The 15,974-nt window shown below is 32.4% G+C and overlaps 1 protein-coding gene and 1 long non-coding RNA gene across 3 annotated transcripts in view; one reads left to right on the top strand and one right to left on the bottom strand.

The window, feature by feature from the left end:
• Window positions 1-522: 522 nt before the first annotated feature.
• The window catches only part of LOC143901114 (uncharacterized), a 69,761-nt gene continuing 54,309 nt past the window's right edge, over window positions 523-15,974 (bottom strand). For both annotated transcript variants that reach the window (XR_013257979.1, XR_013257980.1), the window contains exons 2-4: window positions 1,983-2,093; window positions 893-1,032; window positions 523-601 (exon numbers count right to left, since the gene is read on the bottom strand). This is a non-coding gene — a long non-coding RNA (uncharacterized LOC143901114). The remainder of the gene's footprint in view (window positions 602-892; window positions 1,033-1,982; window positions 2,094-15,974) is intronic.
• The window catches only part of LOC143901213 (glutamate receptor ionotropic, kainate 2-like), a 61,156-nt gene continuing 52,717 nt past the window's right edge, over window positions 7,536-15,974 (top strand). The window contains exons 1-3 of the mRNA XM_077413308.1: window positions 7,536-7,545; window positions 7,846-8,007; window positions 15,507-15,758. Coding sequence (XP_077269434.1) covers window positions 7,536-7,545; window positions 7,846-8,007; window positions 15,507-15,758 — 424 coding nt within the window. The remainder of the gene's footprint in view (window positions 7,546-7,845; window positions 8,008-15,506; window positions 15,759-15,974) is intronic.

Genomic DNA, 15,974 nt, shown 5'->3' with positions numbered 1-15,974 from the left:
TATCGCGATGCTTTATAACAAAAAGTAATTAATCAAATAAAAATACTAATTCAAAAAAATTGCTTTAATTTTCCAAAAATATTACGTTTACGAATTATACTTTAATGCAGAGAGACTATTAAAAAATTACGCGTTTCTTTGGGACACAAGTGATTTTCAATCAAATCATTTAAATGTTATATTTATGATAAAATGAAAGAATAATATCTAGATGTATATTACGCGAATACCGAAAATTAAACTTTTCAAATATAAACGGATATAGGTATGTATAAACATAAAAAAATAATGAAAATTGTAAAACGTATATCTTCAAGAAAAGTACACAATAAATTGGCAAATAAAGAAAAATAATTTCAAGAGTAAATATTTATCTCAAATTAATTAACCTATTTATTTTAAGGCAATGGATCTATGAGAAGTAATATTGATTTTTACTCATTATACTCCAATTGGAATTTTTACAGGTATTCAGATTTATGTATTTGATGTATATGTAAAGAAAGTATCACAGATCCATGACCTCAATAAAAAAATTTATTTGTCACTCACCGACCGATGCGCAACGAACGGAGTTATCAGCCACGTAGCTACGATGATACTATAACACAAATATAAGATTCACATTAAAACAGCGTTCAAAATTATTCATATTTAATAAAATAATTCTTGTGCGCGTCAAGCTATTTATTCATCTCTCAATTAGATAATTACTAGTATAATTATATAACGTTATTTTTTATATTATTATATTATAAATTTTTCGAAAAAGATCTTTACAAAAACAAATTTTGATAAAACTTTAAACTCTTTTTTCTTTTTATCATTACTTGGAAATTATTGAGATAAAACAAAAAAAAACATTTTTAGGCAAATAAGAAATTGTACTCACCCCAAGGTTGCTCCGCTGAAGCCCGATGCCTCTCCCAGACCTCCTCCTCCTCTCAGGCTAACCTCTCGGGTTAGGTCCGGGTTGCCAGCTCCCTCGATGCCCGACACAAATCCACCGACACCACACGTAAACGCGGATAACTATGATCGCGCAATATTTAATACACTCCCGAAAACGTAATACCCGATTTTGTCCGTGAAAAAATCGCCCACGATAACCACGTTATCTCGACGCGTTCAGAGCCGGACAGCTGACTCGATTTGCCCGATTAAGGACTTAGCCCCGCGTGGCCAGTTGAATAGTGTTCGACAGAGAGAAGAGAGATCCTCGAAAAGTAGAAAGCGAGCTTTCTACAATGAGGATCATCTCCCCTCGCCACCGACACGTCATGGTAGCACCCTTCCACGCACAGTGAAGTCAAATGATCTGGGCAGTTCTTGTTATGCGATCCCGGCACCTTTCCGCTCAAAGACCACGCACGAGACAGCCGTCACGTCTGAGAACGTGGAAATTAACGCAGTTATATGCTAATTATAAAAAAAACGATATTTTACGCGACGATCCCGAAACGCGAATTAACGCTCGATTATTTCCGCGATAACCGCGTTATCTCAACTCCTTAAGAGCCGGACAACTGACTCGATTTGCCCGATTAAGGACTTAGCCCCGCGTGGCCAGTTGAATAGTGTTCGACAGAGAGAAGAGAGATCCTCGAAAAGTAGAAAGCGAGCTTTCTACAATGAGGATCATCTCCCCTCGCCACCGACACATCATGGTAGCACCCTTCCACGCACAGTGAAGTCAAATGATCTGGGCAGTTCTTGTTATGCGATCCCGGCACCTTTCCGCTCAAGGACCACGCACGAGACAGCCGTCACGTCTAAGAACGTGGAAATTGACGCAGTTATATGCTATTTATTAAAATCGCGAAACGGTATTCCGGATAATCCGACGACTTTGAACGGCGTTCTCGAAAATGCGACGACTTCGAGCGGCACTCCAGTAAATGCGACGATTTTGATTGTTTTACCCGAAAATTCGACGACTTAGAACGGCACTCCCGAAAATACAACGGTTTTAATTGGCGTACCCGAAAATGCGACGACTTCAAACGGCACTTTCGTAAATGCGACGCGACGAACCATTTATATACAATCGGCGACGATTGAGCTTCCGTATTCTTCGGTAAGTACGAAATAGCCTGTAAAAGATGAAATACACTTTTCTAGCAATTATCGCCAAATAATCATCACAAAATTAAATCATGTATTATTTGTATTTGCATGTATTATTAAACATGCAAAAGCAGTTTTTTCCTTCTCTCTAAATCTGAATCAGTAAAAAGTCATTAGAAAGACAAACTTTAGACTGATATTAGTAAATAGTCACTGCGCCACTCCAGTAACTTTTCACTGATTCAGATTTAGAGAGTTCAGGAGTAAAGTATATATATATATATATATATCACATTCGCGTACCTTTAGATTGTGGTACACTAAGGTAAGACAGATAGGAATAAAAGTAATAAAAATACGCAAGAATTGTGCTATATGGTAACTCCGGGTTGCAGAAGTCAGAAAAAATAGAAGGAATAAAGTATTTGCTCGCAATCACTCTGTTATGTGCCTTTATTTCTATATCTCAAAATTAAAGTTGTTTTTATAAATTTTAAGTATTTTATGTATTTCTAAAATAAGTAATTTATTCTATCGTTTAATAAAGTTTTGTTACATGTAAAAGTTCAATAATGATCTAAGTGAACAATGATGTATCAATTTTAATTGACTCTATTTCATAGCTCCCTCTATTTTATGCAGCCTTGTATGCACATACAATAAATCAACGAATAATAATTATTTCAGAATTAAACATTACTACTCTGTCCTAATTTATCCACATTTTAAAAGACAACAAAGAACCCCGCACAACTCTTATGGAAATTTGTTTTCATTGAAATTGGCTGAAACTTCGGAAATAAATAGTTTATCTAATGCTGATCAAAAGTCACAATGTATTATTCGAAATACATAAAATATTATAAATATTGTCCTCGCACTTATATTTTTTGAAAGAAAACGCATTTTAATTTTCGCTCCAAGAACGCTTCAAACTTCAACTTCATAGACTATTATCACACATTAAATTTAATATTTATTTAAAAAAACAAAATCTGTCTTTTGTACATGTAGTAAAACATAAAATGTATATTTATGTATTTATGATTTTATGCTAAATTTTCGCGAGAACAAGAAAATTAGGTAACTACTAGGTTCAACTTTAATTACTCGTAAGAATCTTTCTTGTGTTCTTAATAAATATAAAGAATGGAATTTAATAATCGTTAGAAATGTGACTTCTTTTCTTCTCTGATTTATTAAAATCGAACAATTTTGATTGATCAATCTAAAAATAATAGGCATTAATATTTAAATTAATAGACAAAATAATATTTAAATCAGCAACAACTTTTAAATGCAATGTAAGAAATATTCGGATTTAGGAATCACATTAATGGAATAATTATTATCTTGAAAAGTACCATGAAACAATAATCAATAATTCTCGTTTCCTTTTGTTTCAATATTGGAAAGAATAAATAATGCAAATATCTATTTAATAAAGCTATCATCTAGATACTTTTTATGATATTATTAATCGAGAAAGTTGATCAGTCAATCGAAAGCTGATTGTTAATTGCTTATTAAGAATAATCACGTCTGACGTTATTTAATACTTGTCGCGATCGTGTATCGCGTAGTAATGAGACAAAATATGGAGCTTGTCACTACCTGTTAGCTCGAGACTCGTCGTGCGAATGACAGCGCAATGGCCTCGGGTCAACAAAGCGTGTTGTATGTCACAAAAATAATCGCCACAGCCAACGAATACGTTGCCGACCCGAAAGTATACAATAAGTACACGTAGAATATTTTTATTTTTCTAGTTAATTTCAACGGTCTATTATATATAGAAATAAAATATTTATAGGAATATTATATGCTTTCAATATAATGCATATAATACATGATTTTATTTACTTCTAATTTTTTTTCGTTTTAATTCCTTTTCCTTTTCCTCCTACTTTGAGATTAGATTACCAAGTCCGACACACTCACTTAATATAAAAGGATGAAAATAAGGTACATAACATTAATCGAACACAATATTCCTGAAATCAAATGTAATTAAAACACGATAAATAAATTGCTTATTGTAATTATAAGATATAATCAGGTTTCGAGAGATAATACGATAATATACGGAATTGGTCGAACTGCTACTTGCTTGTTCAAGTGTCGGTGTGTAAGTATGGTAATGCGGCGATTTTTGAAATATTTAACGAATAATAAAATAGTTTCGAATGTTCCATTCCTCGTAGAGAAACAACGAATTTTTATTTCCATACGATATTACTCCAACTTTTACTTTAAACGAAGAAATAACACAAAATATATCTTTCGACAAACCCCATCATCACTTCGATACGCTTACAAATCATTTATCGTGAGATCAATTATTCGCGAAGGATGATTGCGTGATAATAAAACAAAGCGCTTAATTGTTCATAGTGTTTAAAATTCACTATGCTAAAATAATAACGATCGGCGAAAAATGAATCCAAAATAAATGACAGACTTTTCATGCAATAAAAACTATATTACTGTTAGTATGAATTTTATATGTATATTCTCGCAATATATACACGTTTCTACATCAGCTTTTACATTGATATAAATATCTTATTATATTTGTAATATAAGCTACCTGAATTTTTTTCAATAAATCGAGAGAATTACATATTTTATTAAGTATTTTAATATAATTTATATGTAATTAACTCTGGAATAATTTATATAAAGAATTTTTTCTATTTGATGATGAAATATTTAATCTCATATCATTTTGCATTTTAAATAATAAAGTTATCATTAAATATGAATGAAGAGGCGATGAAAGATTAAAATAAAATTAATGCAAAGCATATAAAATTAAATACAACTAATAGGGGTATCAGCGCATTTTTATTAAATATATTAATTTAACGTATGTATTATGTGTATTATGTGACTGTAAAATATGTTGTATTTTTCTTTATCTAAATTTATATATTAAAAATTTAAAAGTAATCTCTTAATTGTTTTTTGCATTATTTTATATAATATTCATTTCTGGAAAAATATTTAGATATTCAAATTTTTTTCGTTGCACATTTGTAAAAACACGCTTAATTACGATTGCACGGCACTTCCGATAATAGTCGCATGCAATTTTGCAATAAAAGCAAAAAGTGTCAAACTATGTATAATTCGCCACGAATTATGATTCTATTTACGCCCAAGGGATGAACCTCAAACGAACAGAAGATTAATGAATGACCGATGTACCTCATAATTGCGAACGATATCGAAATATCTACTTTGAAAAATAAACGTTACCTCGAGATACACTTATAAATAATTAAATACAAAAATTGATTAATCGCGAGGTGCTGCTAGTAACGTAATTGTTCATAGAGAATGTAGAGGTAATGCGAAGTACAGCATGCAGTGGTTTGCGCTGCTGTCTGCTCGTTTTAATGCTGTCGTACATATAGTAGCGTGGCGACTTACAATTAGCGTATAGACACCGCGTGTTGTAAGCCGCATAAACAGAGACGCCAAGATCACGTGCTCTACAACCGAGTTATCATTTTCAGGAAATATTTAACGGTCTATAAAATAAATGTCAAATATTCTCTTTTTGCTTTTCAAAGGAATTTTGATAAATTAACTATCATCAAATGTTTCTTGAACTCGTTTCGTATATTACTTTATGCCTTTAATCTGAAATTAGTGGGTAAATTACACTTGATTTACAATTAAAACAAAATAAAAAATATAATTCAAATGCAAATATTGTTAGAAAAATAAAAATGTCGTCTTTAATTATCATATAATAGAATAACAATTTATTATTACTTTATCGCTCAAATTCCTGCTTACGTAAATAAATCGCGCGAAAGATTAATGCCTATATGCTTTAACCATTAATCAAACAATTTATATGCTTTGATAAATGCCTATTGCTTGAAACCATTTAATCGCGGGTGTTATTAAATAACGAATCGTTGATAATTGTAGAGAATAATCGCAATCGTGTTTCTAAATATTACTTTACAGTGTAAATTTATTGTGAATAATATTGGTATTCTGAACTTCAATATATGTTCTGAACATAAAGAACAAATTTCAAATAAATGCGTTATTAAAGAATATTGAATCAAACAACTATAAATTGTTGACCGTCTACATGTGTGCTGTCTACACATAGCGAGGTACAGCCCCACATCATCCAAACATTGTAAAAAACGTTATTTTTGTTGAATAATTAAATTTTTTTCTCGAAAACTATAAGCATTTCCACAACTCAACATTGTGAGTTTCGACTACATTTAGTGAGTACCATATACCTAAAAAATTTCATCAAAATCGAAGGGAGGTAGTCTTCTAAAGTCTTACCTAAGAAACTTAAACAAGATATTTAATTTTGGATCAATTAAAAGTATTGCTAATCATCTAAGCTTTAATTTTCTTATTTCATACAATTTTTGTTGATTGTAGCACAATCTTCAGTGTTGATTATTTTTGACGCAAAGTCCACGTTTTAGCTTACGAGAACGTTTCCGCCGAAGTACTTCCTGATATCGCGAGCGTGGTTTTGGCCGCGGTAATTATTCGAATTTAATTAAAACTCGCGTTCGAAGTGAACTGCGCCGTGGTGAAGTCATTAATTAAATTTAGGAGAGAATCGCGCGGTGCCTTACGATTGTATATGTATGTAGATATGTACGACAGATATGAAAGAGATCGTTATTGCAAGTTCACGAACTCGGTTATAACTTTCAATGAATTCAGTTTCTTTTAGCGGCGCGGAAATTTTCTTTTCGGATACGTCTGCGTTACTAGTTCATCCCTGCTTCTGGAACGGACGCATTTCCCACGGGAATTCCGCTCCCAATTCGAGTATATAACGTAATTTTGGAATAAAATTTCATATTCCCTTATCGCTGGCAAAATGACAAATAATTAATAATGTTCCGAGATTTGGTATTTGCAATCAAAAGTCGTGAGATAAAATATCCTTTTATAAGAGAATAACTAAATTGCGAGTAGAATCGCTTTGATTCAATTATGATTCTTTTTGAATATTTTTCCTGATATATATAATATTAATTATAGAAAAATAATAAAATGTATAGTTAATTAATCACAAAAATCTTACTTGCTTTTTATCAGAAATATCCATTTCAAATAAGTTTTATTCAACTTCTGTTTTCAATAAACCAAACAGTTCATGTATATATATCTTATATTTATATCTTTAAAATAAATGATTAGTTTTTATATATACTAAAGACTCTCAATACTAGAATTTCAATTTCAATTTTAATTTCAAATTCAATTGCCTAACTGACAAAGAGAAGTGAAATCCCAATGTTCATGCCTGGTCCGAATATTTTGTAGACTATAATATAAGAATATCAGCAAAATCTTTGTGGTATGTTCTTCTAAAAATTATCTTTGTACATTCAATTTTTAAATACTCGCCTTATGTTCGTCGGAGCTTGAGATTATTTAATTTATCTATCACTACGTCGCTGAAGATGGTTCAACGTAGATCCGAAACATTCAATTTATAATTTGCATTAAATTATTAATTAAATGTTACATAACTCACGCATAACTAACCGCGTTTGACTCTCGGAACCTACTTTTTCTTGTTATTCGTTAATTTGTATCTTTCTTCTTAAAAAGATTTATGTTTCAATATTATATCTACCGTTATTAAGGTATTTTTTAAAGTAATATTAAGTATTTAACATCAATAATTCATGGCTACTGTAACACTTACAGTTTCGAATATAAGATAAAAATTTTAGCGTTTAAAGAAGATATTTATTTGAATTGTTGCAGGAGCGATCTTCACCGAGGATCAGAAGGATAGCCCATCGGAGTTGGCATTTAAATATGCCATTTACAAAATCAACAAGGATAAGACTCTATTGGCGAATACAACATTGGTTTACGATATCCAATATGTGCCTAAAGATGATTCGTTTCGCACGTCTAAAAAAGGTACGAAAATAGTCAACATTAACCCCGTAATTAAAAGTATAAACGAATAGTATCATGATATGATTAAATATTATTTGATTATCATCTGTTACTTCTTCCTCGAAAGTCATGTCTGTATCTCGGCAACTCAAGTATAATCTCCATATGAGAACATCACGATGCATCGCGATCAATATATAGTGATAAGACACGAATCCGTTATCTAACAGAAAATGAGTACTCTCGAACGCTAATGTCTCTTAAGTAAATTCAATATAAATGAGAAAATCCAATATATTATAAATATATATATATATATATATATATATTAATAATATACGCTTCAATACACCGTAATATCATTGTCGCTAATAAAGATTAAAAATTAATTTAAAACGATCAAAATAAAATCGTAGTCATTAAAGAGCAAGACAGTGACAATTAGTTATAAGAGTGACAGAAGTTAATTTGTTATAATGTTGAATTATTGTTCATAAGAGATACTTACACGATACATGACAGCGGTAATTTAGAAGGCGGTGACAGTGACGGATAACGTGACCAACTTGCAATTAATAATTGTAGCGTTATTAATTTTAACATAACAGCTTTACAATATAACAGTTTTCTTCTGCTTATTTTTTAATCAGATCGTTTTATCTCTTTGTAAATAAAATAATAAAATAAAAAGCACACTATAAATAAAACAATATAACAATTTTATTACTGCAATTGCAAGTAAAGAGAAAAAATTCGTAAATATTTTTTGGATCAGAAATGTTAAAAAATTATATTTACCTAGTGAAATATCAATTGCATTCAGAAGTATCGATATGTTGCATAATTTCATCGATTCGATCAAATATGTACATAATAAAGATTAATATTCAGATTTACGTTCAGACGTCATATTAAAATAATACATCTTAAGTAATCCAACTTGAAAATTTCCTGTCCAATTTTATTATTGAATATTCTTTTTGTCCACAATTTTTAGTTATACTGAAGGAAACTAATCGTTAAAGGAAAGTATGACTGATCCGAGATGTCATGTACATATAAAAGCCAATGATTGATATTCTGGCATATGGATTCGAATGCGTCATATCCGCTCCAAAAAAATCTATGCTCCTTTTTAAATAATTGCTTTGCGTTGCTTATTCATCAAACTTGTACATTTGAAAGTAAATCATTCAAAATAAAAAATCAGACTGACATTTAAAAATTAAAAGCACACTACTACGAGATCAAATACATACAATTGCAAATACGAATAGACATCGAGAAATTAGATTTCGATTGATGAATGATGTTAGAAATATATACTATAATTCTAATGAATTGCCACGTGAAAAATTTATTTTCTTTGTTACCTTATAAAATTTGCATGTGTTTTTAATTAACTTTGCGAGTGTTTATAAGCAATATAATTATTCTATAACGTACAGAATGCAGAGCAACTTATTCGTTGACTTTCAAATGACATATTTACAAAAATACTTCAATTAATATAGAATATGACCTGAATTCATGTTTCATATGTAGCATTTTGTAAGTGAGAGAGTACGAATGTATTTAGACCAAAATGTATTTAGTTCATGCAATTTACATGATGTAGAACATAAATCAACTTTGCCAGTGCGTAGCAGCTGGCGATTGTGAATAGTGCGACGTGATACCAGGTAAAACCAGCTAATTAATTAATTTAATCCCCATTTTAATATAATCAAAAGACTGGCGGTTAGAGCGTGACGTGAATCTCCTGTCAGTGGAGCGCTTTTTTGACACGCGAGCTTAAAAGTTGGCAGGAAGCCTAGCGAAAGCAATTCAGTTAGCGGCCGGCTATAGCGTGAATTACAGCGCGAGAACGTCGCACGCGACATGATGTAGCTTTAGATTTATGTAAAATAACACGAAACCGGATCGACTCCGAGAGCCGAAACCATAACAATGTCTCTCGCGCGATCGCGAGCGCGGCGGATAAATCTTAGCGCAACGAGCTCAACCAGTTATGAATTCGCCACGGAGCAATGTCTCTTCGAAATGTGTTTTCTTACAAAATTCTACACCGCGTATAGTAGAGATACCACTTGTTTAGGTTACCTCCAGCGATTCTCAAGTTATGCTTCGTAAACTTACTATAAAGAAGTCGGTTTTCCGTTGTCCGAAAGAAATAAATACGATCGCGATTTAATAAGAGTTAGATGTTCCAGTACAATTGACGAGAATACATACAATCGGCGTTCAGTGAGGCAAAATTTCCTTTATGTAAAGAAGATTCTGTGTAAGCTGGAAAACCATGCATCAGAGAACCGCTCTTATATAACATACAAATTGTGCGAATATGATGGTATAACGATTACCCAAGCATTAAATCATATAACTATATCCAGGAAGAACATAAAATTTTCTTCTTGAAGCGCAGTAAAGATTCTTAACTCACTAAATGAGCGAGATAAAAAAGGTCACGACGAACCCGTGTTTATGCCGCGGATTCTAAGTTTACTATGAATCTCGAGAGCCCTTTCAGTCTCTTTTTTAGAGAATAGAATAATAAATGACTTTAACAAAAAATATCCAAGATAAACGCGAAAATATATCTATAATGAATAAAGATGTATAAAATAGAATTTTCATAAAACTCTGCTAAGAAAATAATTCACGCGTCGTCTATATGAATAGCCAAATATATACACATCGGAATAATATATAAATAAAAGGTTTTAATTTATATTAGCTCTTTTTGTCAAACCACTGAGGTATCATATGGCCGTTTACACTCTCTTTAGGCTTTCCCAAGGGGAAAGTATTGAGTCATAAACATGCCTATAGAATCCCATTATGCTTAATGAGAATCCATATATTTTTTTCCTTCCAGGCACGCTTAAAATAATATCCATACTTGGAAAGATCACTCCGCTTCCCTTCCGGCCGTTCTCACCGCTGCGTTTCCTCTCTCGCGGACGGGGTTGAATCCGTATCAAACGGCGCAACTCCTCTAACTTTTCTTTTATAAACTGGCTCACCCCGTGATAAATCTCCCGTGTATGCCGCCCAGGATAGATGCCCCCGTATACATTTTCTCATTTCTCGAATCTCCGCGCAAGTTTAATGTTGCGTACGCGCGAATTCGGTTGACTCGCGCCTAATATACCGTACGTGATGCGCTTCGCCTAAAAGTAATCACGGCTGATGCTCGCGCCGTTTGCGTTATCTTCACCTAATGGGTCCACGGCCTGAATTTCTTCATGCAAAAATTTACAAATGCGGATTGAAACTCCACTCTGCCTTACCGCGAGATCGAATCTCTTACCGAGGCAGAATTGGATATTTATGCATTATGAGGTCCGAAAGGAAGAATTAAAACGCCGTTTTTTCTCGATATATTTGACGGTTAAAAAATATGTGTTTTCTTAGAGAAACGAACAATTTCGCTCTTTTTTTTCCAACCCTGCTTTTTTCACATCCTGCGGAATATTAAAATCATAAAATAGGAAGTTCTTCTCGTGTAGTTGGTCTTATTGAACGAGAGAGAGAGAGAGAGAGAGAGAGAGAGAGAGCTTTCATTAATAGAGAAGTTGCATTTTAGAGAGCCAACGCGAGTTTCTTCTGTTATTCTTTAGAAAATTGTTACGTAAGATTCTTTATTTTCCGCACTGTTATGTCGGGGCTCTCCGGGACGAGGAACGAGGAACAAAGCCTAGATGGGAAATTGAATTCGCGGTGAAACACTCAACTCGAGAAAATCCTCTATGAATTTCTGAGGGCATCTAATACGGATTACAAAGTATTGTAACATCTTATTATCAGAAGAATGAATCATATGCGGGTCGATTGTTAAAGCAATTACAGAAAAAGTAATTGTTGAAAAAGCGCAGAAAAGTGTAAAAAGGCAGCATCTAATAAAATTCAATTTACTTTCATGTAATTTTAAGTCGTTAAAAACATGAAGTTGACGCGTCATTAAAAACAATTAATAACAAGAAGTTTTCAAGTAAAAGTTTATATACTTTCTCTGCTACATTGAGACGAGCTTTTCTCTCTCTAAAATCACGGCACAAATTTCGTTCCATATTTTCGTATTATAAGGAAGAAAGTAAGTTGAACGACGACAAAAAGTATACAATTCTTTATTAATTTCTCGTTGTGTCAAAAAAAGTATTGTCAACTCCCGAACTCCCACAAAAATGAGACTTCACACAAATTCTCTTTCAAGTTTACGTCGTAGGTGTAATTTCACTCGGATCACCGCGAAAGTAGAAAACAAAGGGAGATAGAAATCGGAAGAGACTTAAACCAGGGAAATTGATTGGATAACTTTAAGGAGCAGCGACCCGGACTACCGAGGCGGAACACTTTAATGGGAGGTTCCGTTTACGAGAGCTACGGCCAGAAATGGCCTGCAGCTAACCAAATGACGAAGCGATTATTTCGCTGGATTTTATTTTTCAGTGCCTATGGAGAAACTCCGTTCGCACATTGCGCTCGTAATTCTAATAGACAACCTCGTCCCACCTGCCTGCCTCTCTCTCTTTCTCTCTTTCATTCCCCTAACAACTTCGCGATAGCTTTTTAAAGAGATTTACAGTTCGTCATTGTCAACCGACTTAATCCATTGATAACTTATTCAACTGTCATATCTCTATGTGAGAAAGTTTCGCGAGCATGCGAGTGCAGTTGCTTACGTAACTTTAACGACGCAACTAACAAGATAGAACGTTTACCGGATCATCCTTCAACAGGGTTACAACGTTGATCGCAGGAAGTTTATCGCATTCACGTGGCGTTTGCATTAATTAGGTTTTTGTATTTCAAAAAGTCAAAAATGCGTTGAGAATTTCTAAAATCAAATTAAACTTTCTGCTAGCAAAAAAAGCACGTCAAGAATTTAGTTTATAAGAATTAAACTTTCAGATCCAATATTGAAATATTCCGTGATAAAATTAAAAAATACAATTTTCTCCGTTCTATTAGTTACGTAAAAAAAAACCTAGCGTCAAAATATAACCAAATCTCCTTTTCAAATTTAGAAACATTTATTCCATTAACTTCAAATGAAACTAATTGTTCAAAATGATTATTGATTTAATGAAGCGTCTGTAGCAATTAAGAAAGAGCGCATCTTTAAATCCACATATACAGTATCATCATTTTAATTGCGATAATTGGCGAAATTGTGAGAGTCGATTCTATTGAGTGCATTATATTGAGTTCATGAGGAAGTTCCGACGCGATTCTTTGTGCGAAAACTGCCGCACTCATTACCACAAAACGGATAAGTGTCGGTTCATTAAACGAAACTGCGATATCGTAACGAGATGACAATTCTTATTTACTCTCATTCGACTTAATTAACGACGGAGTAGCTCGATGAGAAATTTCAGTGACAACAATAAAATGTGTATTCCATGAAACGGCACGTTTATATATTTACGCTTTTTTACAAATTAACCGGGCAATTTAATCAGATAAGTATGATTGATACAAAAGTATCATGTAAACTTGTAAACGAGAGTTTTAAGGCAAACAAGCGCACGGCAAGTAATATTCTTTACTGAATAACCGCCTCAAACAAGCCCTGCATCAACAGTAGACTAATAAAAAGCAAACAAGTAGATTGCAAAAATAAATTATATAAGACTATTATCAATGTATTTCTTAACAATAATGCTATGGCAGATTTTTCCTACATAAGAGAACGATTGAGAATATTTAATCATAATCGTTGGTATTCTATCTCAAAGTATTTCATTACAATTATTGGATCTATTCCTTTGAGCAAAGGTAACCGCGAATCTGTTTTATCTGGGAAATACGATGATTGCTGCACAAGAATTATTTTACTCCATTGTTATATTTTCTAGAACTTATCTTCTCCTTAATCAAGTTATTCTGACAGGTAACTAAATATTTTTAACAATAAATTATAATTACAAAACAGATTACAAGATATTGTGAGATACTGTAATCATCAAGAATATCATCGAATAAATAATATAATAGACAAAAAGTTAATTTGGTGAGAACAAACATTAATACGATGCAACATGCGTGAAATTTAATGCAGCAGCGAACCATAATTTCCATTAAAAAAAGGAAAACAAAGAAACGCTTGTGAATAATTCAAAATATAGCGATAAAACTCAGCCGGTGTGAGAATCCTTAAAAATAATGGTAGTACCACCAAAATCAAACTTATCCATCCTTCGATCCAACTCTCCCTTACAAGCGTGCCAGGAATAATTTGCGATGTGGAGAAAAATAAAGCCGTACTCCGGAGGGCTTTTCCTTCAAGGATAATGGATAAGAAAACTGAGCCGTTAAAGGAATGTATCAATTCCCCGTCTGTTCAGAAAAATACGTATATCAAAAAGTCGTAAATTGTATTACGTATTGCATATTTATCTCCGATAAAGTTATCCAATAATACCGCATGTTGATCATTATATAGTTCAAACATGTTATTCGATCTCGCTCCTGCATTCAGCTTTTATATACTAACTCCATTAATTCATTTTTCCGTTATGATATTGATATTTTAATTTTAAAATAAATAGACACACGACTAAGTAATATAATCAGTTGTTATCGACTTTATTTATTAACACGTTGATTACGGGCATTGATTACCCGCCATATTTTTTCCTCTCTTTACCTAATATGTATTGTATTTTTCTGTCTGTTTAAACTTCATTTAAAACTGTTCATTTATAGATTAGTAAGCTTAATAATTGTATTCATACGAAAGTATAAAATCAATAGAACATGCAATCAATAAACGGGACAGGAAAAAGATTGTTATTTAGACAGTTATATTGTATTTAAATTTCCAGAAAAATTAAAACTTACTAAAAAAAATTATTCTAAATTGTCATAATTTTTATTTTTTTTATACTTTATCGTCTCTTATATGTATATTTAAACAAATAATTATAATTTTATTGCTTTTAGTAAATTGAATAAAAGAAATATCTCAAAGGCCATTATTACCAAATTCTTTTAAAATATTCTGGATCTGTTATGAAACAGCAATATATATTATGCACGATTATGGGAGAACAGTAGCGAGAATCAAAAGAGTCTGTCATCAATTTACTGCAGCTTTCGCTGATACAGGTCTTCCAAGTGCGCTTCATCTAGAAATATGAAATTGATATGTCAGAGCCAGTCTCCGTTCTCCAATCTCCATTTTAGCACGCCCTCATGCCCCCATTGACATTTTCCTCGCTCATCTTATGGTACCATTGTCGTATTTATTTTTAATGTGCTATTGAGATACTTCTGCATCCATTGGCGAATTTTAAAATGTATAAATTTATAAGAAATATGTGCATTTAATATTTGATAAGAAAATCGAAATGGCCTTTTGTACAAATTTTAAACTCTGAATGAAACTTCGCACGTACAACTAAACCTTTATGAGCCAAATTTATAAATATAAAATAATTTAATGTAAAACGTATTATATATGTTGATTATATCTTTGTAATACTAAATTACTCGTTTAATTTTTATTGCAGCCTGCAAGCAATTATCCAGATCGGTACAAGGCATCTTCGGACCGTCTGACCCACTTTTAGGAGCTCATATACAAAGCATATGTGAAGCATTGGACGTTCCTCATCTCGAAGCGCGGGTCGATTTCGAGCCCACTTTCAAAGAATTCAGCATTAACTTATACCCCGCACAAGATCATCTTAACAAAGCGTTCAAGGATCTAATTTCCTTTCTAAACTGGACTAGAGTGGCTATTATCTACGAAGAAGATTATGGTAAGTGGAGAACAATAACGTACGTTGGAAAAATTGTCCGTGTAATCCTTCGAATCCGCATAAACTCACATATATATGTTCGACATTTTAGCAAGAATATTTTTGCAAGAGTATATTTTCGCATTAATATCTACAATTTTCAATTTTATTTTCAATGTAATGTTAAGTTTGCGTTTATCGCGCAATTGACTTTGGATAATTCGGATGTTGCGGGAT

This window comes from Temnothorax americanus, unplaced genomic scaffold (genome assembly GCF_048541705.1).
Source record: "Temnothorax americanus isolate GAGA-0224 unplaced genomic scaffold, ASM4854170v1 Scaffold32, whole genome shotgun sequence".
Taxonomy (NCBI): domain Eukaryota; kingdom Metazoa; phylum Arthropoda; class Insecta; order Hymenoptera; family Formicidae; genus Temnothorax; species Temnothorax americanus.
This window is presented reverse-complemented; position numbering and strand designations above follow the sequence as displayed.